This window comes from Mobula hypostoma, chromosome 23 (assembly GCF_963921235.1).
Source record: "Mobula hypostoma chromosome 23, sMobHyp1.1, whole genome shotgun sequence".
Classification (NCBI taxonomy): Eukaryota; Metazoa; Chordata; class Chondrichthyes; order Myliobatiformes; family Myliobatidae; genus Mobula; species Mobula hypostoma.
This window is the reverse complement of record NC_086119.1, coordinates 1,586,112-1,611,310: the sequence shown is the minus strand read 5'-3', so window position 1 is coordinate 1,611,310 and position 25,199 is coordinate 1,586,112. Positions and strand designations below refer to the sequence as shown.

At 59.3% G+C, this 25,199-nt stretch overlaps 1 protein-coding gene across 1 annotated transcript in view; it reads right to left on the bottom strand.

The window, feature by feature from the left end:
• abr (ABR activator of RhoGEF and GTPase) overlaps nt 1-25,199 on the bottom strand; it is a 97,152-nt gene that overhangs the window by 18,073 nt on the left and 53,880 nt on the right. The window contains exons 9-18 of the mRNA XM_063031718.1: nt 23,190-23,311; nt 21,803-21,971; nt 20,458-20,580; nt 20,140-20,215; nt 13,506-13,610; nt 13,104-13,178; nt 12,776-12,873; nt 6,438-6,569; nt 5,000-5,059; nt 2,723-2,832 (exon numbers count right to left, since the gene is read on the bottom strand). Of these exons, the coding sequence (XP_062887788.1) occupies nt 2,723-2,832; nt 5,000-5,059; nt 6,438-6,569; nt 12,776-12,873; nt 13,104-13,178; nt 13,506-13,610; nt 20,140-20,215; nt 20,458-20,580; nt 21,803-21,971; nt 23,190-23,311 (1,070 nt within the window). The remainder of the gene's footprint in view (nt 1-2,722; nt 2,833-4,999; nt 5,060-6,437; nt 6,570-12,775; nt 12,874-13,103; nt 13,179-13,505; nt 13,611-20,139; nt 20,216-20,457; nt 20,581-21,802; nt 21,972-23,189; nt 23,312-25,199) is intronic.

The following is a 25,199-nucleotide window of genomic DNA, read 5'->3' as shown; positions in this document are numbered from 1 at the left end:
TGGGTGAGTGAGGGAGAGGGGTGTGGGTGGGCGAGGGAGAGGGGTGTGGGTGAAGGAGAGGGGTGTGGGTGGGCGAGGGAGAGGGGTGTGGGTGAAGGAGAGGGGTGTGGGTGGGCGAGGGAGAGGGGTGTGGGTGGGCGAGGGAGAGGGGTGTGGGTGAAGGAGAGGGGTGTGGGTGAGTGAGGGAGAGGGGTGTAGGTGGGCGAGGGAGAGGGGTGTGGGTGAGTGAGGGAGAGGGGTGTGGGTGGGCGAGGGAGAGGGGTGTGGGTGAAGGAGAGGGGTGTGGGTGAGTGAGGGAGAGGGGTGTAGGTGGGCGAGGGAGAGGGGTGTGGGTGGGCGAGGGAGGGGTGTGGGTGGGAGAGGGAGAGGGGTGTGGGTGAGTGAGGGAGAGGGGTGTGGGTGAGTGAGGGAGGGGTGTGGGTGGGAGAGGGAGAGGGGTGTGGGTGAGCGAGGGAGAGGGGTGTGGGTGAGCGAGGGAGAGGAGTGTGGGTGAGGGAGAGGGGTGTGGGTGGGCGAGGGAGAGGGGTGTGGGTGAGCGAGGGAGAGGGGTGTGGGTGGGCGAGGGAGAGTGGTGTGAGTGGGCGAGGGAGAGGGGTGTGGGTGAGTGAGGGAGAGGGGTGTGAGTGAGGGAGAGGGGTGTGGGTGAGTGAGGGAGAGGTGTGGGTGAGGGAGAGGGGTGTGAGTGGGCGAGGGAGAGGGATGTGGGTGAGCGAGGGAGAGGGGTGTGGGTGAGTGAGGGAGAGGGGTGTGAGTGAGGGAGAGGGGTGTGGGTGAGTGAGGGAGAGGTGTGGGTGAGGGAGAGGGGTGTGAGTGGGCGAGGGAGAGGGGTGTGGGTGGGCGAGGGAGAGGGGTGTGAGTGGGTGAGGGAGAGGGGTGTGAGTGGGTGAGGGAGAGGGGTGTGAGTGGGCGAGGGAGAGGTGTGTAGGTGAGTGAGGGAGAGGGGTGTGAGTGAGGGAGAGGGGTGTGGGTGAGTGAGGGAGAGGTGTGGGTGAGGGAGAGGTGTGGGTGAGGGAGAGGGGTGTGAGTGGGCGAGGGAGAGGGATGTGGGTGAGCGAGGGAGAGGGGTGTGAGTGGGCGAGGGAGAGGGGTGTGAGTGAGTGAGGGAGAGGGGTGTGGGTGAGTGAGGGAGAGGGGTGTGAGTGAGGGAGAGGGGTGTGGGTGAGTGAGGGAGAGGTGTGGGTGAGGGAGAGGTGTGGGTGAGGGAGAGGGGTGTGAGTGGGCGAGGGAGAGGGATGTGGGTGAGCGAGGGAGAGGGGTGTGAGTGGGCGAGGGAGAGGGGTGTGAGTGAGTGAGGGAGAGGGGTGTGGGTGAGGGAGAGGGGTGTGAGTGGGCGAGGGAGAGGGGTGTGGGTGAGTGAGGGAGAGGGATGTGGGTGAGCGAGGGAGAGGGGTGTGGGTGGGCGAGGGAGAGGGGTGTGAGTGAGTGAGGGAGAGGGGTGTGGGTGAGGGAGAGGAGTGTGGGTGAGGGAGAGGGGTGTGAGTAGGCGAGGGAGAGGGATGTGGGTGAGCGAGGGAGAGGGGTGTGGGTGGGCGAGGGAGAGGGGTGTGAGTGGGTGAGGGAGAGGGGTGTGAGTGGGTGAGGGAGAGGGGTGTGGGTGAGTGAGGGAGAGGAGTGTGAGTGGGCAAGGGAGAGGGGTGTGGGTGAGGGAGAGGTGTGTGGGTGAGGGAGAGGGGTGTGAGTGGGTGAGGGAGAGGTGTGTGAGTGGGCGAGGGAGAGGGATGTGGGTGAGCGAGGGAGAGGGGTGTGAGTGAGTGAGGGAGAGGGGTGTGGGTGAGGGAGAGGAGTGTGGGTGAGGGAGAGGGGTGTGAGTAGGCAAGGGAGAGGGATGTGGGTGAGCGAGGGAGAGGGGTGTGGGTGGGCGAGGGAGAGGGGTGTGAGTGGGTGAGGGAGATGGGTGTGAGTGGGTGAGGGAGAGGAGTGTGAGTGGGCAAGGGAGAGGGGTGTGGGTGAGGGAGAGGGGTGTGAGTGGGTGAGAGAGAAGGGTGTGGGTGGGTGAGGGAGAGGGGTGTGGTAGGTGAGGGAGAGGGGTGTGGGTGAGTGAGGGAGAGGGGTGAGGGTGAGGGAGAGGAAGGGGAGGGTGAAGGGGAACAGGAGCTGGCATGGGTGAGTGGGAGGGATGAGGGAGATGGATGGAGACAGAGTTTGAAGGAGATTGGAAGGTGAGGAGGAGGGTTGGGGGGAAAGGACCTGGGGGAAGGGGAAGGGGGTTAAGAGGGCAGGGGCAGAAGGGCATGGGGGAGGAAGGGCGGGGAAGAAGTGAGGTTGAGGGGGAGAGGTTGAGGGGTGAGGGGTGAGGCAATGGGGAGTGGCAAGGGCTGAGGGAGAGGGAGAGGGAGAGGTGGGTGGAGTGTAGAGGGAAGGTGGGGTGAGGGGACGGTGGGAGGAGGGGGGGACAGTGAAGGGAGGGAGGGTAGAGGGTGGGGGAGGGGAGGGAAGGCATGGGGAAGGTGAGGGGAGGGGTAGGGGGAAGGTGGGGTAGGGGGACGGTAGTGGGAGGGGAGGGAGGGTAGAGGGATGGTGGGGGAGGGGAGGGGTTGGGGGAAGGTGGGAGGAGGGGAGGGTAAGGTGGGAGGAGGGGAGGGGGACAGTAGGGAGAGGGGAGAGGGACGGTGGGAGGAGGGGACAGGGGTGAGGGAGGGGACGGGGTGAAGGTGAGGAAGGGATTGCGAAAGGGGGTGGGGACCTCAATGGATGCGGTCAGGCTTCTGGCTGTCGGACTTACTTGGTGACGATGCCGATCTTGACACCGAAAACTCCGTGTTGCCGGCGCGACGGGGTTCGCCGGAGACTCAGGTCCCGGCTGCTGAACTTGAGCGAAAGCAGCACCTCCACCTGCCGTCACCAGAGAGTGGGGTGAGGGCCTGGAACCCGATCCCCTCACACCCCATACTGATCTGACCCCAACCCAACCCCCCAACCCTTGACCCTTCACCCCACCCCAACTGCTGACCTCTTCCTAAACCAACCCACCCCAATACGTGGCAAATTGAGCGTGGTTTTCTTCAGGGAAAATCCTGCCTGACGAACCTGTCGGAATTCTTTGAGGAGATTACAAGTAGGATAGATAAAGAGGATGAAATGGATGTGGTACATTTGGACTTTCAGAAGGCCTTTGACAAGATTACACACGTGAGGTTACTTACCAAGTTAAGAGCCCATGGTATTACAGGAAAGTTACTAACATGGTTAGAGCATTAGCTGATTAGTAGGAGGCAGTGAGTGGGAATAAAGGGATCCTTATCTGGTTGGCTGCCAGTAGCTGGTGGTGTTCCGCAGGGGTCAGTGTTGGGACTGCTTTTTATGCTGTATGTCAATGACTTTTGGAGAAGAGGAGTTCGGTGGGTAATACCGTTCCGCCTGACTGGAAGTGCACTGAGAGCGGTAAGCGTAAAGGAGTGGGGTGCTTACTGATCTGGTTAACAACGGATGGTGCAATCTGGGGCATATTACGATCGAGGAATGTGTTTCCAGACTGGATATTGAACATTTTACTGTTGGACTTCGGCCACATTCCACCGAAATACAACACTTGGCGGCAGGGAGGTCGTTCCTCCTGTGGAGGATCAGACACCCTGAGCCAATAGACTGGTCCTGGACTTATTTTCCATCTGGCATAGTTTGCATTTTGTAGTTTGATTGTTGGGGGTTTTGTATTGCTATATTTATGCTCTATTCTTGGTTGGTGCGGCTGTAACGAAACCAAATTTCCCTCGGGATTAATAAAGTATATCTATCTATTTATCTATATCTATCTATCTATTTATATGATGGAATAAGTGGCTTTGTTGCCAAGTTTGCAGATGATACGAAGATTGGTGGAGGGGCAGGTAGTGTTGAGGAAACAGGTAGGCTGCAGTGGAGCTTAGACAGATTAGGAGAATGGGCAAGAAAGCAGCAAATGAAATACAGTGTTGGAAACTGCATGGTCATGCACTTTGGTAGTAGAAATAAATGTAAAGACTATTTTCTAAACAGGGAGAAAATCCAAAAATCTGAGATGCAAAGGGACTTGGGAGTCCTTGTGCAGAACACTCTAAAGGTTAACTTGCAGGTTGAGTCAGTGGTGAGGAAGGCAAATGCCTTGTTAGTGTTCATTTCAAGAGGTCTAGAATACAAGAGCAAGGATGTGATGCTGAGGCTTTATAAGGCACTGGTGAGGCCTCACCTTGAGTATTGTGAACAGTTTTGGGCCCCTCATCTTAGAAAAGATGTGCTGGCATTGGAGAGGGTCCAGAGGAGGTTCATAAGGATGATTCTGGGAATGAAAGGGTTATCGTACGAGGAACGTTTGATAGCTCTGGGTCAGAAGGATGGGGGGGGGAGGGGATTTCATTGAAACCTTTCGAATGTAGAAAGATTAGACAGAGTAGATGTGGAAAGGGTGTTTCCCATAGTGGTAGAGTCTAGGACAAGAGGACACAGCCTCAGGATAGAGGGGCTCCCTTTCAAAACAGCGATGTGGAGAAATTTCTTTAGCCAAAGGGTGGTGAATTAGTGGAATTTGTTGCCACATGCAGCTGTGGAGGCCAGGTCATTGGGTGTATTTAAGGCAGAGATTGACAGGTTCTTGACTGAACTTGGCATCAAAGGTTACGGGGAGAAGGCCGGGAACCGGGGTTGAGGAGAAGATTAAAAAGAGAGGATCAGCCATGATTGAATGGCAGAGCAGACTTGATGGGCCAGATGGCCTAATTTTACTCGTATCTTATGGTCTAATTTCTGATTCCATCCCGAACTGAACCCGGTCTGACCCATATCTAACATCACCTCAACCTGACTCCCTCCCGACCACTGTCCCGACCTGACCCCTGACCCCTGACCCGCAGCCCGACCTGACCCAGATCCAGCCTGACCACTTCCTAAAACTCACCTCCAACCCAAGGCTGACCCTGATCCCTCAACCTGCCCTGTGACCCCAGCAGAAACCTCAACCTGACCACAGACACAGCCACTGTCCCCACTCCCTTCCTCACCCCACTATCCCTAGCGTCAGACTCACCCCATTCATCTCCAGGGTTGCCGGCTGCCAGTTGCGACTCTGGGCCAATGTGGCGTCCAACTGTGAGCAACAGGGTGGGTCAGACAGGGAGCATCAGAGAACGGTCTCAACCTCCAACACTGACACACACACACTCACACACCCTCTTGTACACTCACTCACACACACACACACTCATACTCACGCTAACACACACTCACTTATACTCACACTGATACACACACACACGTGCACTGACAGACACACTCATACTCACGGGTGTGAGGTGTCGGGTGACACTGTGGAGGCGACGGGTGACGCTGGGGAGGGATGGATGACACTGGGGGGGACGCGTGAAGCTGGGGAGGGATGGATGACGCTGGGGGGGACGGGTGACACTGGGGAGGGACGGATGAGGGATGACGGGTGACGCTAGGGTGGACGGGTGAAGCTGGGGAGAGATGGATGACGCTGGGGGGGACGGATGACGCTGGGGGGGACGGATGTGGGATGACGGGTGACGCTGGGGGGACGGGTGAAGCTGGGGAGAGATGGATGACGCTGGGGGGGACGGATGTGGGATGACGGGTGACGCTGGGGGGACGGGTGAAGCTGGGGAGAGATGGATGACGCTGGGGGGGACGGATGTGGGATGACGGGTGACGCTGGGGATGACGGGTGAAGCTGGGGAGGGATGGATGACGCTGGGGGGGGACGGATGACGCTGGGGGGGTCGGATGACGCTGGGGGGGATGGATGTGGGATGACGGGTGACGCTGGGGAGGGATGGATGACGCTGGGGGGGACGGATGTGGGATGACGGGTGACGCTGGGGAGGGATGGATGACGCTGGGGGGGACGGATGTGAGATGACGGGTGACGCTGGGGAGGGATGGATGACGCTGGGGGGACGGATGTGGGATGACGGGTGACGCTGGGGGGGATGGGTGAAGCTGGGGAGGGATGGATGACGCTGGGGGGGACGGATGACGCTGGGGGGACGGATGTGGGATGACGGGTGACGCTGGGGGGGATGGGTGAAGCTGGGGAGGGATGGATGACGCTGGGGGGGGACGGATGACGCTGGGGGGGACGGATGTGGGATGACGGGTGACGCTGGGGGGACGGGTGAAGCTGGGGAGGGATGGATGACGCTGGGGAGGGATGGATGACGCTGGGGGGGACGGATGACGCTGGGGAGGGACGGATGAGGGATGACGGGTGACGCTGGGGAGGGATGGATGATGCTGGGGGGGACGGATGACGCTGGGGGGGATGGATGTGGGATGATGGGTGACGCTGGGGGGGGACGGATGACGCTGGGGAGGGACGGATGAGGGATGACGGGTGACGCTGGGGGGGACGGGTGACACTGGGGGGGACGGATGAGGGATGATGGGTGTGGCGGGTGAGTGCTGAGGGTTGGGGAGACCCTGGGGGGTGCAGGGCTGTAACTCACCTGCACCTGCCCTTTACCCATGATGGTGTCGACAATTTCATTGTCACCCTTGTTGAGCTTCAGTTTGTCGAGGGATTTCTCGTAACAGAGAACGCGGAGCCACTGTGAACCTTCCAGCTCGATCTCAAACTCCTGCAGGGGGATGAGGGAAAGTCACATCCACACCCCCATCCCTCAACCTACCCCACCCCTCCTCCTGCCCCTCACCTCCACCCTTCCTCCCTCACTCCCCCCCGACTCCCCGACCCTCACTCCCCCCAACTCTCTGACCCTCACTCCTCCCAACACCCCAACCCTCACTCTCCCAACACTCCGACCCTCACTCCCCCTGACTCCCCGACCCTCACTCCTCCCAACACCCTGACCCTCACTCCTCCCAACACCCCGACCTTCACTCCTCCCAACTCCCCGACCCTCACTCCCCCCGACTCCCCGACCCTCACTTCCCCCGACTCCCCGACCCTCACTTCCCCCGACTCCCCCCAACTCTCTGATCCTCACTCCTCCCAACACCCCAACCCTCACTCCCCCAACACTCCGACCCTCACTCCCTCCGACTCCCTGACCCACACTCCTCCCAACTCCCCGACCCTCACTCCTCCCAACTCCCCGACCCTCACTCCTCCCAACACCCCGACCCTCACTCCTCCCAACTCCCCGACCCTCACTCCTCCCAACACTCCGACCCTCACTCCCTCCGACTCCCCGACCCACACTCCTCCCAACTCCCCGACCTTCACTCCTCCCAACTCCCCAACCCTCACTCCTCCCAACACCCCAACCCTCACTCTCCCAACACTCCGACCCTCACTCCCCCTGACTCCCCGACCCTCACTCCTCCCAACACCCTGACCCTCACTCCTCCCCCAACACCCCGACCTTCACTCCTCCCAACTCCCCAACCCTCACTCCTCCCAACACCCTGACCCTCACTCCCCCCGACTCCCCGACCCTCACTTCCCCCGACTCCCTGACCCTCACTTCCCCCGACTCCCCCAACTCTCTGATCCTCACTCCTCCCAACACCCCAACCCTCACTCCCCCAACACTCCGACCCTCACTCCCTCCGACTCCCCGACCCACACTCCTCCCAACTCCCCGACCCTCACTCCTCCCAACACCCCGACCCTCACTCCTCCCAACACCCCGACCCTCACTCCTCCCAACTCCCCGACCCTCACTCCTCCCAACACCCCGACCCTCACTCCTCCCAACTCCCCGACCCTCACTCCTCCCAACACCCCAACCCTCACTCCCCCAACACTCCGACCATCACTCCCCCAACACTCCGACCCTCACTCCCTCCGACTCCCCGACCCTCACTCCTCCCAACACCCCGACCCTCACTCCTCCCAACTCCCCGACCCTCACTCCTCCCAACACCCCAACCCTCACTCCCCCAACACTCCGACCATCACTCCCCCAACACTCCGACCCTCACTCCCTCCGACTCCCCGACCCACACTCCTCCCAACTCCCCGACCCACACTCCTCCCAACTCCCCAACCCTCACTCCTCCCAACACCCCGACCCTCACTCTCCCAACACTCCGACCCTCACTCCCCCGACTCCCCGACCCTCACTCCTCCCAACTCCCCGACCCACACTCCTCCCAACACCCCGACCCTCACTCCCCCCGACTCCCCGACCCTCACTTCCCCCGACTCCCCCCAACTCTCTGATCCTCACTCCTCCCAACACCCCAACCCTCACTCCCTCCGACTCCCCGACCCACACTCCTCCCAACTCCCCGACCCTCACTCCTCCCAACACCCCGACCCTCACTCCTCCCAACTCCCCGACCCTCACTCCTCCCAACACCCCGACCCTCACTCCTCCCAACTCCCCGACCCTCACTCCTCCCAACACCCCAACCCTCACTCCTCCCAACACCCCGACCTTCACTCCTCCCAACTCCCCGACCCTCACTCCTCCCAACACCCCGACCCTCACTCCCCCCGACTCCCCGACCCTCACTTCCCCCGACTCCCCGACCCTCACTTCCCCCGACTCCCCCCAACTCTCTGATCCTCACTCCTCCCAACACCCCAACCCTCACTCCCCCAACACTCCGACCCTCACTCCCCCCGACTCCCCGACCCTCACTCTCCCAACACTCCGACCCTCACTCCCCCGACTCCCCGACCCTCACTCCTCCCAACTCCCCGACCCTCACTCCTCCCAACACCCCGACCCTCACTCCCCCCGACTCCCCGACCCTCACTTCCCCCGACTCCCCCCAACTCTCTGATCCTCACTCCTCCCAACACCCCAACCCTCACTCCCCCAACACTCCGACCCTCACTCCCTCCGACTCCCCGACCCACACTCCTCCCAACTCCCCGACCCTCACTCCTCCCAACACCCCGACCCTCACTCCTCCCAACTCCCCGACCCTCACTCCTCCCAACACCCCGACCCTCACTCCTCCCAACTCCCCGACCCTCACTCCACCCAACACCCCAACCCTCACTCCCCCAACACTCCGACCATCACTCCCCCAACACTCCGACCCTCACTCCCTCCGACTCCCCGACCCACACTCCTCCCAACTCCCCGACCCACACTCCTCCCAACTCCCCGACCCACACTCCTCCCAACTCCCCAACCCTCACTCCTCCCAACACCCCAACCCTCACTCTCCCAACACTCCGACCCTCACTCCCCCTGACTCCCCGACCCTCACTCCTCCCAACACCCTGACCCTCACTCCTCCCAACACCCCGACCTTCACTCCTCCCAACTCCCCGACCCTCACTCCTCCCAACACCCCGACCCTCACTCCCCCCGACTCCCCGACCCTCACTTCCCCCGACTCCCCGACCCTCACTTCCCCCGACTCCCCCCAACTCTCTGATCCTCACTCCTCCCAACACCCCAACCCTCACTCCCCCAACACTCCGACCCTCACTCCCTCCGACTCCCTGACCCACACTCCTCCCAACTCCCCGACCCTCACTCCTCCCAACTCCCCGACCCTCACTCCTCCCAACACCCCGACCCTCACTCCTCCCAACTCCCCGACCCTCACTCCTCCCAACACTCCGACCCTCACTCCCTCCGACTCCCCGACCCACACTCCTCCCAACTCCCCGACCTTCACTCCTCCCAACTCCCCAACCCTCACTCCTCCCAACACCCCAACCCTCACTCTCCCAACACTCCGACCCTCACTCCCCCTGACTCCCCGACCCTCACTCCTCCCAACACCCTGACCCTCACTCCTCCCCCAACACCCCGACCTTCACTCCTCCCAACTCCCCAACCCTCACTCCTCCCAACACCCTGACCCTCACTCCCCCCGACTCCCCGACCCTCACTTCCCCCGACTCCCTGACCCTCACTTCCCCCGACTCCCCCAACTCTCTGATCCTCACTCCTCCCAACACCCCAACCCTCACTCCCCCAACACTCCGACCCTCACTCCCTCCGACTCCCCGACCCACACTCCTCCCAACTCCCCGACCCTCACTCCTCCCAACACCCCGACCCTCACTCCTCCCAACTGCCCGACCCTCACTCCTCCCAACACCCCGACCCTCACTCCTCCCAACTCCCCGACCCTCACTCCTCCCAACACCCCAACCCTCACTCCCCCAACACTCCGACCATCACTCCCCCAACACTCCGACCCTCACTCCCTCCGACTCCCCGACCCTCACTCCTCCCAACACCCCGACCCTCACTCCTCCCAACTCCCCGACCCTCACTCCTCCCAACACCCCAACCCTCACTCCCCCAACACTCCGACCATCACTCCCCCAACACTCCGACCCTCACTCCCTCCGACTCCCCGACCCACACTCCTCCCAACTCCCCGACCCACACTCCTCCCAACTCCCCCACCCTCACTCCTCCCCACACCCCGACCCTCACTCTCCCAACACTCCGACCCTCACTCCCCCGACTCCCCGACCCTCACTCCTCCCAACTCCCCGACCCTCACTCCTCCCAACACCCCGACCCTCACTCCCCCCGACTCCCCGACCCTCACTTCCCCCGACTCCCCCCAACTCTCTGATCCTCACTCCTCCCAACACCCCAACCCTCACTCCCCCAACACTCCGACCCTCACTCCCTCCGACTCCCCGACCCACACTCCTCCCAACTCCCCGACCCTCACTCCTCCCAACACCCCGACCCTCACTCCTCCCAACTCCCCGACCCTCACTCCTCCCAACACCCCGACCCTCACTCCTCCCAACTCCCCGACCCTCACTCCTCCCAACACCCCAACCCTCACTCCTCCCAACACCCCGACCCTCACTCCTCCCAACTCCCCGACCCTCACTCCTCCCAACACCCCGACCCTCACTCCCCCCAACTCCCCGACCCTCACTTCCCCCGACTCCCCGACCCTCACTTCCCCCGACTCCCCCCAACTCTCTGATCCTCACTCCTCCCAACACCCCAACCCTCACTCCCCCAACACTCCGACCCTCACTCCCCCCGACTCCCCGACCCTCACTCTCCCAACACTCCGACCCTCACTCCCCCGACTCCCCGACCCTCACTCCTCCCAACTCCCCGACCCTCACTCCTCCCAACACCCCGACCCTCACTCCCCCCGACTCCCCGACCCTCACTTCCCCCGACTCCCCCCAACTCTCTGATCCTCACTCCTCCCAACACCCCAACCCTCACTCCCCCAACACTCCGACCCTCACTCCCTCCGACTCCCCGACCCACACTCCTCCCAACTCCCCGACCCTCACTCCTCCCAACACCCCGACCCTCACTCCTCCCAACTCCCCGACCCTCACTCCTCCCAACACCCCGACCCTCACTCCTCCCAACTCCCCGACCCTCACTCCTCCCAACACCCCAACCCTCACTCCCCCAACACTCCGACCATCACTCCCCCAACACTCCGACCCTCACTCCCTCCGACTCCCCGACCCACACTCCTCCCAACTCCCCGACCCACACTCCTCCCAACTCCCCGACCCACACTCCTCCCAACTCCCCAACCCTCACTCCTCCCAACACCCCAACCCTCACTCTCCCAACACTCCGACCCTCACTCCCCCGACTCCCCGACCCTCACTCCTCCCAACACCCTGACCCTCACTCCTCCCAACACCCCGACCCTCACTCCTCCCAACACCCCGACCCTCACTCCCCCCAACTCCCCGACCCTCACTTCCCCCGACTCCCCGACCCTCACTTCCCCCGACTCCCCCCAACTCTCTGATCCTCACTCCTCCCAACACCCCAACCCTCACTCCAACACTCCGACCCTCACTCCCCCCGACTCCCCGACCCACACTCCTCCCAACTCCCCGACCCTCACTCCTCCCAACACCCTGACCCTCACTCCTCCCAACTCCCCGACCCTCACTCCTCCCAACACCCCGACCCTCACTCCTCCCAACACTCCGACCCTCACTCCTCCTGACTCCCCGACCCTCACTCCCCCCGACTCCCCCCAACTCTCTGACCCTCACTCCTCCCAACACCCCAACCCTCACTCCCCCAACACTGCAACCCTCACTCCCCCCGACTCCCCAACCCTCACTCCCCCCGACTCCCCGACCCTCACTCCCCCCGACTCCCCGACCCTCACTCCCCCAACACTGCGACCCTCACTCCCCCCGACTCCCCAACCCTCACTCCCCCCGACTCCCCGACCCTCACTCCTCCCAACTCCCCGACCCTCACTCCTCCCAACACTCTGACTCTCACTCCTCCCAACACTCCGACCCTCACTCCTCCCAACACCCCGACCCTCACTCCTCCCAACACCCCGACTCCCTGACCCTCACTCCTCCCAACACCCTGACCCTCACTCCTCCCAACTCCCTGACCCTCACTCCTCCCAACTCCCCGACCCTCATTCCTCCCAACACCCCGACCCTCACTCCTCCCAACTCCCCGACCCTCACTCCTTCCAACACTCTGACCCTCACTCCTCCCAACACCCCGACCCTCACTCCTCCCAACACCCCGACCCTCACTCCTCCCAACACCCCGACACCCCGACCCTCACTCCTCCCAACACCCCGACCCTCACTCCTCCCAACTCCCCGACTCTCCGACCCTCACTCCTCCCAACACCCCGACCCTCACTCCTCCCAACTCCCCGACCCTCACTCCTCCCAACACCCCGACCCTCACTCCTCCCAACTCCCTGACCCTCACTCCTCCCAACACCCCGACCCTCACTCCCCGCCGACTCCCCGACCCAAACTCCTCCCAACACCCCGACCCTCACTCCTCCCAACTCCCCGACCCTCACTCCTCCCAACTCCACTCCATCTACCCATCAAGCCTCTCCACTGTCCTTCTCCAAACACACCTCAACCCTCCCTCTACCTCGCTCTGCCCCGGTCACACACCTCATTCCATTGAGGCTCGGTCGTGTCCCGGAATACCCTCGTCTTCGCTTTACTAACAAAGTAGCCAAAGGAATCAACTTCCAGAGTGCAATACAGACCTACAGGCAGAGAGTGTGGAGAGACAGAGAGGATGCGTGAGAGCGAGGGTGGGGAGAGCGAGGGTGTGGATACCGAGGGCTCAGGGAGAGAGCACACAGGGAGAGTGAGAGTGGGGGAATGAATGGGTGTAGTGTGTGAGTCTCGGGAGTGGGGAGAGGTAACCGGGATGAGTCTGGTGGAGTAGGGGGATTCGTGGGGAGCGACTGGGGAAAGAGGACTTCACACTCACTGGCTGAGCTCTTGAATCCTTTTGCGGATCGAACGATGACATGAAGAAACCCGTACAGGCCCGTGGGTTCATCACCTGAGCAGCAAGGGAGGTGGTAGGAGGGTGAGGGTGTGTGTGGTAGGGAGGGTGAGGGTGTGTGTGGGTGGGTAGGGGAGGAGTGGGTGGGGAGGGGAGGTGTGGGAGGGGAGGGGAGGAGTGGGAGGGGAGGGGAGGAATGGTAGAGAATGAATTATTTTTCAGCTGTTCTGTGAACAAAATTCCCCTCTTCCCCTCTGCCTCCCCCCACATCCAACAGGCAAGTAAGCACCCCAGCAACTCTGTTACAAAGTCAACGACCCCACCAAGTACTCAAACATCCAACTGCCCATCGCCCAGCCCCGGTGCAGACCCTGGGGGACTTACCCTCCTTGTGGCTGGTGACAGGAAGGCTGTGGACGGTTCTCAGCTTCACACACGAACCCATCAGCATCTGCAGTTCCAGAGAACTCAGCACAAAACCCTGCAGATCTGCGGAGGTGTGAAGACATGACTGACTGGGGAGCTGGTTGACCGTAGCAGGGGGAGGGGTTTCGTTGACTGTAGCGGGGAGCAGGGTATGGTTGACTGTAGCAGGGGGAGGGGTTTCGTTGACTGTAGCGGGGAGCAGGGTATGGCTGACTGTAGCAGGGGGAGGGGTTTCGTTGACTGTAGCGGGGAGCAGGGTATGGTTGACTGTAGCAGGGGGAGGGGTTTCGTTGACTGTAGCGGGGAGCAGGGTATGGTTGACCGTAGCAGGGGGAGGGGTTTCGTTGACTGTAGCGGGGAGCAGGGTATGGTTGACTGTAGCAGGGGGAGGGGTTTCGTTGACTGTAGCGGGGAGCAGGGTATGGCTGACTGTAGCAGGGGGAGGGGTTTCGTTGACTGTAGCGGGGAGCAGGGTATGGTTGACTGTAGCAGGGGGAGGGGTTTCGTTGACTGTAGCGGGGAGCAGGGTATGGTTGACCGTAGCAGGGGGAGGGGTTTCGTTGACTGTAGCGGGGAGCAGGGTATGGTTGACTGTAGCAGGGAAAGGGTTTCGTTGACTGTAGCGGGGAGCAGGGTATGGTTGACCGTAGCAGGGGGAGGGGTTTCATTGACTGTAGCGGGGAGCAGGGTATGGTTGACTGTAGCAGGGGGAGGGGTTTCATTGACTGTAGCGGGGAGCAGGGTATGGTTGACTGTAGCAGGGGAAGGGTTTCGTTGACTGTAGCGGGGAGCAGGGTATGGTTGACTGTAGCAGGGGGAGGGGTTTCGTTGACTGTAGCGGGGAGCAGGGTATGGTTGACCGTAGCAGGGGGAGGGGTTTCGTTGACTGTAGCGGGGAGCAGGGTATGGTTGACCGTAGCAGGGGGAGGGGTTTCGTTGACTGTAGCGGGGAGCAGGGTATGGTTGACTGTAGCAGGGGGAGGGGTTTCATTGACTGTAGCGGGGAGCAGGGTATGGTTGACCGTAGCAGGGGGAGGGGTTTCATTGACTGTAGCGGGGAGCAGGGTATGGTTGACTGTAGCAGGGGAAGGGTTTCGTTGACTGTAGCGGGGAGCAGGGTATGGTTGACTGTAGCAGGGGGAGGGGTTTCGTTGACTGTAGCGGGGAGCAGGGTATGGTTGACTGTAGCAGGGGGAGGGGTTTCTTGACTGTAGCGGGGAGCAGGGTATGGTTGACTGTAGCAGGGGGAGGGGTTTCGTTGACTGTAGCGGGGAGCAGGGTATGGTTGACTGTAGCAGGGGGAGGGGTTTCGTTGACTGTAGCGGGGAGCAGGGTATGGTTGACCGTAGCAGGGGGAGGGGTTTCGTTGACTGTAGCGGGGAGCAGGGGGGAGCAGGGTATGGTTGACTAGTAGCAGGGGGGTAGGGGTTTCGTTGACTGTAGCGGGGAGCAGGGTATGGTTGACTGTAGCAGGGGGAGGGGTTTCGTTGACTGTAGCGGGGAGCAGGGTATGGTTGACTGTAGCAGGGGGAGGGGTTTCGTTGACTGTAGCGGGGAGCAGGGTATGGTTGACTGTAGCAGGGGGAGGGGTTTCGTTGACTGTAGCGGGGAGCAGGGTATGGTTGACTGTAGCAGGGGGAGGGGTTTCGTTGACTGTAGCGGGGAGCAGGGTATGGTTGACTGTAGCAGGGGGAGGGGTTTCGTTGACTGTAGCGGGGAGCAGGGTATGGTTGACTGTAGCAGGGGGAGGGGTTTCGTTGACTGTAGCGGGGAGCAGGGTATGGTTGACTGTAGCAGGGGGAGGGGTTTCGTTGACTGTAGCGGGGAGCAGGGTATGGTTGACTGTAGCAGGGGGAGGGGTTTCGTTGACTGTAGCGGGGAGCAGGGTATGGTTGACTGTAGCAGGGGGAGGGGTTTCGTTGACTGTAGCGGGGAGCAGGGTATGGTTGACTGTAGCAGGGGAAGGGTTTCGTTGACTGTAGCGGGGAGCAGGGTATGGTTGACCGTAGCAGGGGGAGGGGTTTCGTTGACTGTAGCGGGGAGCAGGGTATGGTTGACTGTAGCAGGGGGAGGGGTTTCGTTGACTGTAGCGGGGAGCAGGGTATGGTTGACCGTAGCAGGGGGAGGGGTTTCGTTGACTGTAGCGGGGAGCAGGGTATGGTTGACTGTAGCAGGGGGAGGGGTTTCGTTGACTGTAGCGGGGAGCAGGGTATGGTTGACTAGTAGCAGGGGGAGGGGTTTCGTTGACTGTAGCGGGGAGCAGGGTATGGTTGACTGTAGCAGGGGGAGGGGTTTCGTTGACTGTAGCGGGGAGCAGGGTATGGTTGACCGTAGCAGGGGGAGGGGTTTCGTTGACTGTAGCGGGGAGCAGGGTATGGTTGACTGTAGCAGGGGGAGGGGTTTCGTTGACTGTAGCGGGGAGCAGGGTATGGTTGACTGTAGCAGGGGAAGGGTTTCGTTGACTGTAGCGGGGAGCAGGGTATGGTTGACCGTAGCAGGGGGAGGGGTTTCGTTGACTGTAGCGGGGAGCAGGGTATGGTTGACTGTAGCAGGGGGAGGGGTTTCGTTGACTGTAGCGGGGAGCAGGGTATGGTTGACTGTAGCAGGGGGAGGGGTTTCGTTGACTGTAGCGGGGAGCAGGGTATGGTTGACCGTAGCAGGGGGAGGGGTTTCGTTGACTGTAGCGGGGAGCAGGGTATGGTTGACCGTAGCAGGGGGAGGGGTTTCGTTGACTGTAGCGGGGAGCAGGGTATGGTTGACTGTAGCAGGGGGAGGGGTTTCGTTGACTGTAGCGGGGAGCAGGGTATGGTTGACTGTAGCAGGGGGAGGGGTTTCGTTGACTGTAGCGGGGAGCAGGGTATGGTTGACTGTAGCAGGGGGAGGGGTTTCGTTGACTGTAGCGGGGAGCAGGGTATGGTTGACTGTAGCAGGGGGAGGGGTTTCGTTGACTGTAGCGGGGAGCAGGGTATGGTTGACTGTAGCAGGGGGAGGGGTTTCGTTGACTGTAGCGGGGAGCAGGGTATGGTTGACTGTAGCAGGGGGAGGGGTTTCGTTGACTGTAGCGGGGAGCAGGGTATGGTTGACTGTAGCAGGGGGAGGGTTTCGTTGACTGTAGCGGGGAGCAGGGTATGGTTGACTGTAGCTTAGCGGGGAGCAGGGTATGGTTGACTGTAGCAGGGGGAGGGGTTTCGTTGACTGTAGCGGGGAGCAGGGTATGGTTGACTGTAGCAGGGGGAGGGGTTTCGTTGACTGTAGCGGGGAGCAGGGTATGGTTGACTGTAGCAGGGGGAGGGGTTTCGTTGACTGTAGCGGGGAGCAGGGTATGGTTGACTGTAGCAGGGGGAGGGGTTTCGTTGACTGTAGCGGGGAGCAGGGTATGGTTGACTGTAGCAGGGGGAGGGGTTTCGTTGACTGTAGCGGGGAGCAGGGTATGGTTGACTGTAGCAGGGGGAGGGGTTTCGTTGACTGTAGCGGGGAGCAGGGTATGGTTGACTGTAGCAGGGGGAGGGGTTTCGTTGACTGTAGCGGGGAGCAGGGTATGGTTGACTGTAGCAGGGGGAGGGGTTTCATTGACTGTAGCGGGGAGCAGGGTATGGTTGACTGTAGCAGGGGAAGGGTTTCGTTGACTGTAGCGGGGAGCAGGGTATGGTTGACCGTAGCAGGGGGAGGGGTTTCGTTGACTGTAGCGGGGAGCAGGGTATGGTTGACTGTAGCAGGGGGAGGGGTTTCGTTGACTGTAGCGGGGAGCAGGGTATGGTTGACTGTAGCAGGGAAAGGGTTTCGTTGACTGTAGCGGGGAGCAGGGTATGGTTGACTGTAGCAGGGGGAGGGGTTTCATTGACTGTAGCGGGGAGCAGGGTATGGTTGACTGTAGCAGGGGGAGGGGTTTCGTTGACTGTAGCGGGGAGCAGGGTATGGTTGACTGTAGCAGGGGGAGGGGTTTCGTTGACTGTAGCGGGGAGCAGGGTATGGTTGACTGTAGCAGGGGGAGGGGTTTCGTTGACTGTAGCGGGGAGCAGGGTATGGTTGACTGTAGCAGGGGGAGGGGTTTCGTTGACTGTAGCGGGGAGCAGGGTATGGTTGACCGTAGCAGGGGGAGGGGTTTCGTTGACTGTAGCGGGGAGCAGGGTATGGTTGACTGTAGCAGGGGGAGGGGTTTCGTTGACTGTAGCGGGGAGCAGGGTATGGTTGACTGTAGCAGGGGGAGGGGTTTCGTTGACTGTAGCGGGGAGCAGGGTATGGTTGACTGTAGCAGGGGGAGGGGTTTCGTTGACTGTAGCGGGGAGCAGGGTATGGTTGACTGTAGCAGGGGGAGGGGTTTCGTTGACTGTAGCGGGGAGCAGGGTATGGTTGACTGTAGCAGGGGGAGGGGTTTCGTTGACTGTAGCGGGGAGCAGGGTATGGTTGACTGTAGCAGGGGGAGGGGTTTCGTTGACTGTAGCGGGGAGCAGGGTATGGTTGACTGTAGCAGGGGGAGGGGTTTCGTTGGCGGGGAGCAGGGTTTCGTTGACTGTAGCGGGGAGCAGGGTATGGTTGACTGTAGCAGGGGGAGGGGTTTCGTTGACTGTAGCGGGGAGCAGGGTATGGTTGACTGTAGCAGGGGGAGGGGTTTCGTTGACTGTAGCGGGGAGCAGGGTATGGTTGACTGTAGCAGGGGGAGGGGTTTCGTTGACTGTAGCGGGGAGCAGGGTATGGTTGACTGTAGCAGGGGGAGGGGTTTCATTGACTGTAGCGGGGAGCAGGGTATGGTTGACCGTAGCAGGGGGAGGGGTTTCATTGACTGTAGCGGGGAGCAGGGTATGGTTGACTGTAGCAGGGGGAGGGGTTTCGTTGACTGTAGCGGGGAGCAGGGTATGGTTGACTGTAGCAGGGGGAGGGGTTTCGTTGACTGTAGCGGGGAGCAGGGTATGGTTGACTGTAGCAGGGGGAGGGGTTTCGTTGACTGTAGCGGGGAGCAGGGTATGGTTGACTGTAGCAGGGGGAGGGGTTTCGTTGACTGTAGCGGGGAGCAGGGTATGGTTGACTGTAGCAGGGGGAGGGGTTTCGTTGACTGTAGCGGGGAGCAGGGTATGGTTGACTGTAGCAGGGGGAGGGGTTTCGTTGACTGTAGCGGGGAGCAGGGTATGGTTGACTGTAGCAGGGGGAGGGGTTTCGTTGACTGTAGCGGGGAGCAGGGTATGGTTGACTGTAGCAGGGGGAGGGGTTTCGTTGACTGTAGCGGGGAGCAGGGTATGGTTGACTGTAGCAGGGGGAGGGGTTTCGTTGACTGTAGCGGGGAGCAGGGTATGGTTGACTGTAGCAGGGGCAGGGTTTCGTTGACTGTAGCGGGGAGCAGGGTATGGTTGACTGTAGCAGGGGGAGGGGTTTCGTTGACTGTAGCGGGGAGCAGGGTATGGTTGACTGTAGCAGGGGAAGGGTTTCGTTGACTGTAGCGGGGAGCAGGGTATGGCTGACTGTAGCAGGGGAAGGGTTTCGTTGACTGTAGCGGGGAGCAGGGTATGGTTGACTGAGCAGGGGCAGGATTTAGTTGACTGTAGCGGGGAGCAGGGTATGGTTGACTGTAGCGGGGAGCAGGGTATGGTTGACTGTAGCAGGGGCAGGATTTAGTTGACTGTAGCGGGGAGCAGGGTATGGCTGACTGTAGTGGGGGGAGGGGTTTCGTTGACTGTAGCGGGGAGCAGGGTATGGTTGACTGTAGCAGGGGGAGGGGTTTCATTGACTGTAGCGGGGAGCAGGGTATGGTTGACTGTAGCAGGGGGAGGGATTTCGTTGACTGTAGCAGGGGCAGGATTTAGTTGACTGTAGCGGGGAGCAGGGTATGGTTGACTGTAGCAAGGGCAGGATTTAGTTGACTGTAGCGGGGAGCAGGGTATGGTTGACTGTAGCAGGGGCGGGATTTAGTTGACTGTAGCGGGGAGCAGGGTATGGTTGACTGTAGCAGGGGCAGGATTTAGTTGACTGTAGCGGGGAGCAGGGTATGGTTGACTGTAACAGGGGGAGGGGTTTCGTTGACTGTAGCGGGGAGCAGGGTATGGTTGACTGTAGCAGGGGCGGGATTTAGTTGACTGTAGCGGGGAGCAGGGTATGGTTGACTGTAGCAGGGGCGGGATTTAGTTGACTGTAGCGGGGAGCAGGGTATGGTTGACTGTAGCAGGGGCGGGATTTAGTTGACTGTAGCGGGGAGCAGGGTATGGTTGACTGTAGCAGGGGCGGGATTTAGCTGACTGTAGCGGGGAGCAGGGTATGGTTGACTGTAGCAGGTGCGGGATTTAGTTGACTGTAGCGGGGAGCAGGGTATGGTTGACTAGCAGGGGCGGGATTTAGTTGACTGTAGCAGGGGGAGGGATTTCGTTGACTGTAGAGGGTAGCAGGGTATGGTTGACTGTAGCAGGGGTAGGGGCTGGTGGATTGCAGCAGGGGTAACAATAGTGGGGACAACTGTAGAAGTGAGGGTGAGACTGAGACAGTTATGTGGTGCCTGCCGAACTGAGAGAACAAGCCAACAACTGTTTGGAGACGGTGGTTGATGGGTCGGTGTGTAGTGTTTCAGAGTTCAGAACGCGGGGTTTCAAAGGCTGGGGCAAGAGCATACCTTTCCTCTGCAGCTTCTCAATGGCCTCTCTCCACTCACAGCGCTCATAGTCGGACGACAGCAGGAACTGGAAGCTCTGGACCGGAGGGACACAGTCAGACATCAATCCCAACCTCCCAAGCCCCCTCCCTCTCATCCTTGAACCCTGATCCTTAACTCTGACCTTTGACCCGTCATCAGACATCCTCCCCCTCGCCCCTGAACATTGACTGCTGTCCTTGCACATCATCCTTCTGACTCCTGATCACTGAAATTGTCCGTGGAAACCCCCCCATTAACCCCTCCCCAAATGCCCTGAGTGTTGCCCAAGGCACTGACCTTGCCGTTCTTGTTGTGGATGCGGAAGGGGATGTTGGGTGAATGCATCAGCAGCCAGGACTCTAACTCAAACACCTTCCTCCTCAGACGCTCCACCGCTCGGTTCTGTGCCTTCGGCAGTTTCTGCAATGTTGGAGGATAGGTCAGTCCTGGCCGCCGCGGGTCGGCGTTGGCCGGTCCTGGTGAATGCCCCTGCCCCCAATACTGTCAACCAGCCCACCCCCCCCACCCCCACTACTGGTAAACAGTCAATGTTTCAGGCTGAGACCCTTCAGAATCCTGCTGAAGAGTCTTGGCCCAAAACATCGACTGTACTTTTTTCCGTAAATGCTGCCTGGCCTGCTGAGTTCCTCCAGCATTTTGCGTGTGCTGCCTGCATTGGTCAATGCTGGTCAACGCAGGTCTGTACTAGTTGATACTGATCAACACAAGTCGGTATTGGTCAGTGCAAGTCAGTATTAGTTAATGCTGGTCAAACCAGCTTGGTAGTGGTCACTGCTGATCAAGACAGTTTAGTATTGGTGAGTACTGGTCAACACAGGTCAGTATTGGTCAATGTTGATCAAGGCAAGTCTGTAGTGGTCACTAATGGTCAATGCAGGTCAGAATATGTCCACATTGATAAATACTGGTAAGTACTAGTGAGTATTTGTCAGTACTACTCTCTGCAGGTCAGTGCTGGTCAGTACTGATCTGTGCAGGTCAATATTGGTCAATATTAGTCAGAGCAGGTCTGTATTGGTTAATACTGGTCAGTGCAGGTCAGTATTGGTCAGTGCTGGTCGGTACTGGTAAATACTGTTACCCCAATGGTCATCGAATAGGTCTGCGTTGATCAATACTAGTCAATGAAGATCAAAATTTGTTAGTACTGGTCAACGCAGGTTGGTATTTGACAGTACTAGTCAACATAGGTTGGTATTGTTCAAGACTGGTCAATGCAGGTCAATTTTGGAAAGTTCTGGTCAGAACAGGTTAGTACTGATCAACCCAGGTAGGTACTGGCAAATGCTGTCCCCCCACTGGTCATTGAACATCGATATTGATTAATACTGGTCAACACAGATCTGTGTTGGTCAATACTCGTCAATGCAGATCAGAATTGGTTAATACTGGTCAGTACTGGTTAACGCTGTTCCCTCCACCGGGAGACCATGGGAACACGCGATGATCCTTCACCAACAGAGGGACACTCAGTGATCCCTCACTGAAGGAGAGACCCAGCAGTCTGTCTGAAAGCCCACCGATGGAATCAGGGGGGAGTGAGTGTGGTGGAGCTGAGGCCTTGGGTCAGCGCTGGGAGTGATGGGGGGTAAGGGGTCCAGGGATTGCCACACACACTGACCTTCTCTCGCTGGATCTCGTTCCTGGCGTGGGAGATCTTCACCTTGGCCTCGTCGAGCTCGCGGTCTGGGATGGGTGGGAGCTGGGGTCCCGTCTCGCGGTCCTCGGCTGACACCAGCACCAGCTCCCACAGCGGCACGTACCATTTACACTCATACTGTGGCACCTTCCTGCCCACACACACCCTGTCAGGCTTTTTGGACCATTTCTCCAAACCCAAACTCCACCCAAATGCCCCCCTACACCACCCCATCAGGCCTTTTGGCTTGCTGCCCCCCACCCAAGCCCACTGGCATGTGCTGGGACCATTTCATCCAAAGACCATCCACCCACTGCCCCTCAGACTGTCTAATCGGGGAGTAACCAAGGTGATACGCTGCCCCCGTACTCCCCAACCCCAAACCTCCCCAACCCCACCTGGAGAAAAGCCCACTCACACCACCCAGTCTCTTTCTTTGTTACCCGGTGCCCCCCACCCAAATTTTCCTTAGCCACCCCGGGGTTGGGGCGGAGGGCTGGTGTGACGGACCTTTCCACACACAGGCCAACCACTCCATCCAAAACATCCCCTCTCCCACAACAGCCTGAAGAGGGAGGGAGGGGGAGGGGAGAGTGAGGGGAGAGGGGAGAGTGAGGGAGGGGAGAGCGAGGGGTGGGAGGGAGGGGGATGGGGGGGAGAGAGAGGAGAGTGAGGGAGGGGAGAGAGAGGAGAGTGAGGGAGGGGGAGAGAGAGGAGAGTGAGGGAGGGGGAGGAAGGGGAGAGCGAGGGGTGGGAGGGGAGAGCGATGGGACGGGAGATTGAGGGGAGGGAGGGGAGAGCGATGGGACGGGAGATTGAGGGGAGGGAGGGGAGAGCGATGGGACGGGAGAGCGAGGGGTGGGAGGGGAGAGTGAGGGGACGGGAGAGCGAGGGGTGGGAGGGGAGAGTGAGGGGAGGGGGAGGGGAGGGGAGAGTGAGGGGAGGGGGAGGAGCGGGGAGGGGAGAGAGAGGGGAGGGGAGAACGAGGGGAGAACAAGGGGAGGGGAGGGGAGAACGAGGGGAGGGGAGGGGAGAACGAGGGGAGGGGAGAGCGAGGGAAGAGGGCAGAATGAAGTAGGGAGGACAGACAGTAAGTGAGGGAGGAGGGATGAGAGAGGGAGGGAGGAGGGGAGATTGAGGGAGGACAAACAGGATTTGGGGAGAGGAGTGATTGCTGAAGGAAGTAGTGAAGGATTGAGGAGTGAGGTGTGAGAGGTTAGGGGTGAGAGATGTGGGGGTGATGGGGTCAGAGTTGGGAGAGGTGGGGGGTCAGTGGATAGGGGTTGAGACAAGTGAATCAGGACGTGTGAGCGAGTGAAGACATGGGGAAATGTGGCGTCAGGGACGGGGGTGAGTGTTGATAACTTACACGGCGGTGGGTTTCTTCAGCTTGGCGCACAGCAGCAGGTCAGTGAAGAGGAAGAGATGTCTCAGCTTCCTCACCCCCTCCGACACCTCGACCAGGAACCCGTCCTTCACCAGCTGCCGGCTCTGGGGCCAAAGGGGTGGATTCACTGACAGGAGACTGACCGACCGGACGACCCCCCTCCCCCACCACAAAATACCGACTGTCCAGTTCCCTCCAGCCATTTCTGTGTTCACATCCTCACAAATATTAATTCACCAGTCGGGTTTCAGATCACGTGAACCATTATTAGTGTTAACTGAACACAAGGTTTCAAAAGCAAGCACAGCCTGTTGGGACCTCCAGCAAAGCCTGAAATGATTGGGTAATTCAGCACTTGGCAAGGACCAATAAAACGTTGAGTTAAAGTAGAGGTGCCATTGCTGGAGTGGGCCAAGGTTAGAATGGGGCAGCCTGAGGCTTCAGCTCAAGATGATTCGGCGAGAAGAGGCAGAGGGTAAGGTTCATTCTTTCTATCTTTCATTCTCATTGCATAGTTAGAGGAGAGGAAATACAGGGAGACCTCCATGACCCTGATGACTCCACCTGCAAGAAGTGCATCCAGCTGCAGCTTCTAACACTCCACGTTGACTCCCAGAAGGTTAATTTACAGGTTGAGTCTATGGTAATGAAGGCAAATGCAACGTCGGCTTTTATTTCAAGGAGAATAGAATATAAAAGCAAGGAGAGAATGCACTTGGAGTGTTGCCAATAGTTCTGGGCCCCCTATCTCAGAATAGATGTGTTGTCATTGGAGAGAGGTTCACGAGGATGGTTCCAGGAATGAAAGGGTTGACATATGAGGAGAGTTTGGCAGCTTTGAGCCTGTACTCACTGGAATTTAGAAGAATATGGGGGATGGGGTGGATCTCATTGAAACCTACCGAATGTTGAAAGGACTAGACAGGGTGAATGTGGAGAGGATGTTTCCTACGCTGGGGGTATCCAGAACTAGGGAGCACAGAGTCAGGATTGAGGGACAACCTTTTAGGACAGAGGTAAAGAGGATTTTTTTAGCCAGAGAGTCGTGAATCTGTGGAATGCTCTGCCACAAACTGAGGCCACGTCCATGGGTATATTTAAGGTGGAAATTGATCGTTTCCTGACCTGTCAAGACATCAAAGGATATGGCGAGAAGGCAGATGTATAGGGTTGGGTGAGATCTGGGATCAGTCATGATGAAATGTCAGAGCAGACTAGATGGGCTGAATCGCCTAATTCTGCTCCTATGTCTTATTGGCTCATAGTGGAAGAGTTGGAGCTTGAACTTGATGAACACCAGAACTTTCTTGAGGGTGAGGGGGTGAAAGGCAAGATATTTAGAGAGGAAGATACACCCAAGGTGCAGGACACAGGTAACTGGGTGACCATCGGGAAGGGGCAAGGCGATAGGCAGCCAGTGCAGAATACCCCTGTGGCCATTCCCCTCAACAACAGGTATACTTGGATACTGTTGGGGGGGGAGGGGTTAGTAGAAATGACCTAGCTGTCTGGAGGAAAATTAGAATATAAGAAATAGGAGCAGGAGTAGGCCATCTGGCCTGTCGTGCCTGCTCTGCCATTCAGGAAAACTGTCAGAGATTACAGCAGGATCTGGACCAGCTGGAAAAATGAGCTGAAAAATAGTAGATGGAATTTAAAACAGACAAGTGCAAGGTGTTGCACTTTGGTATGTCAAACCAGGGTAGGACTTGCAGGCTGAGCAAAAGGGCACGGAGGAGTGTGGCAGAACGGAGGGACCAGGGAATACAGGTCCATAATTTCTTGAAAGTGGTGCCGCAGGTAAACAGGATTATCAGAAAAGCTATTGGCTCATTGACTTCATAGATCAAAGTTTGAGTACTGCCCAGAAGTTAGGAAGTTACGCTGAAGTTGTATAGGATGTTGGTGAAGGCTAATATGGAGTTTTGGTCACCTAACTACAGGAAAGATGTAAATAAGATTGAAAGAGTGCAGAGAAAATCTACGAGGATG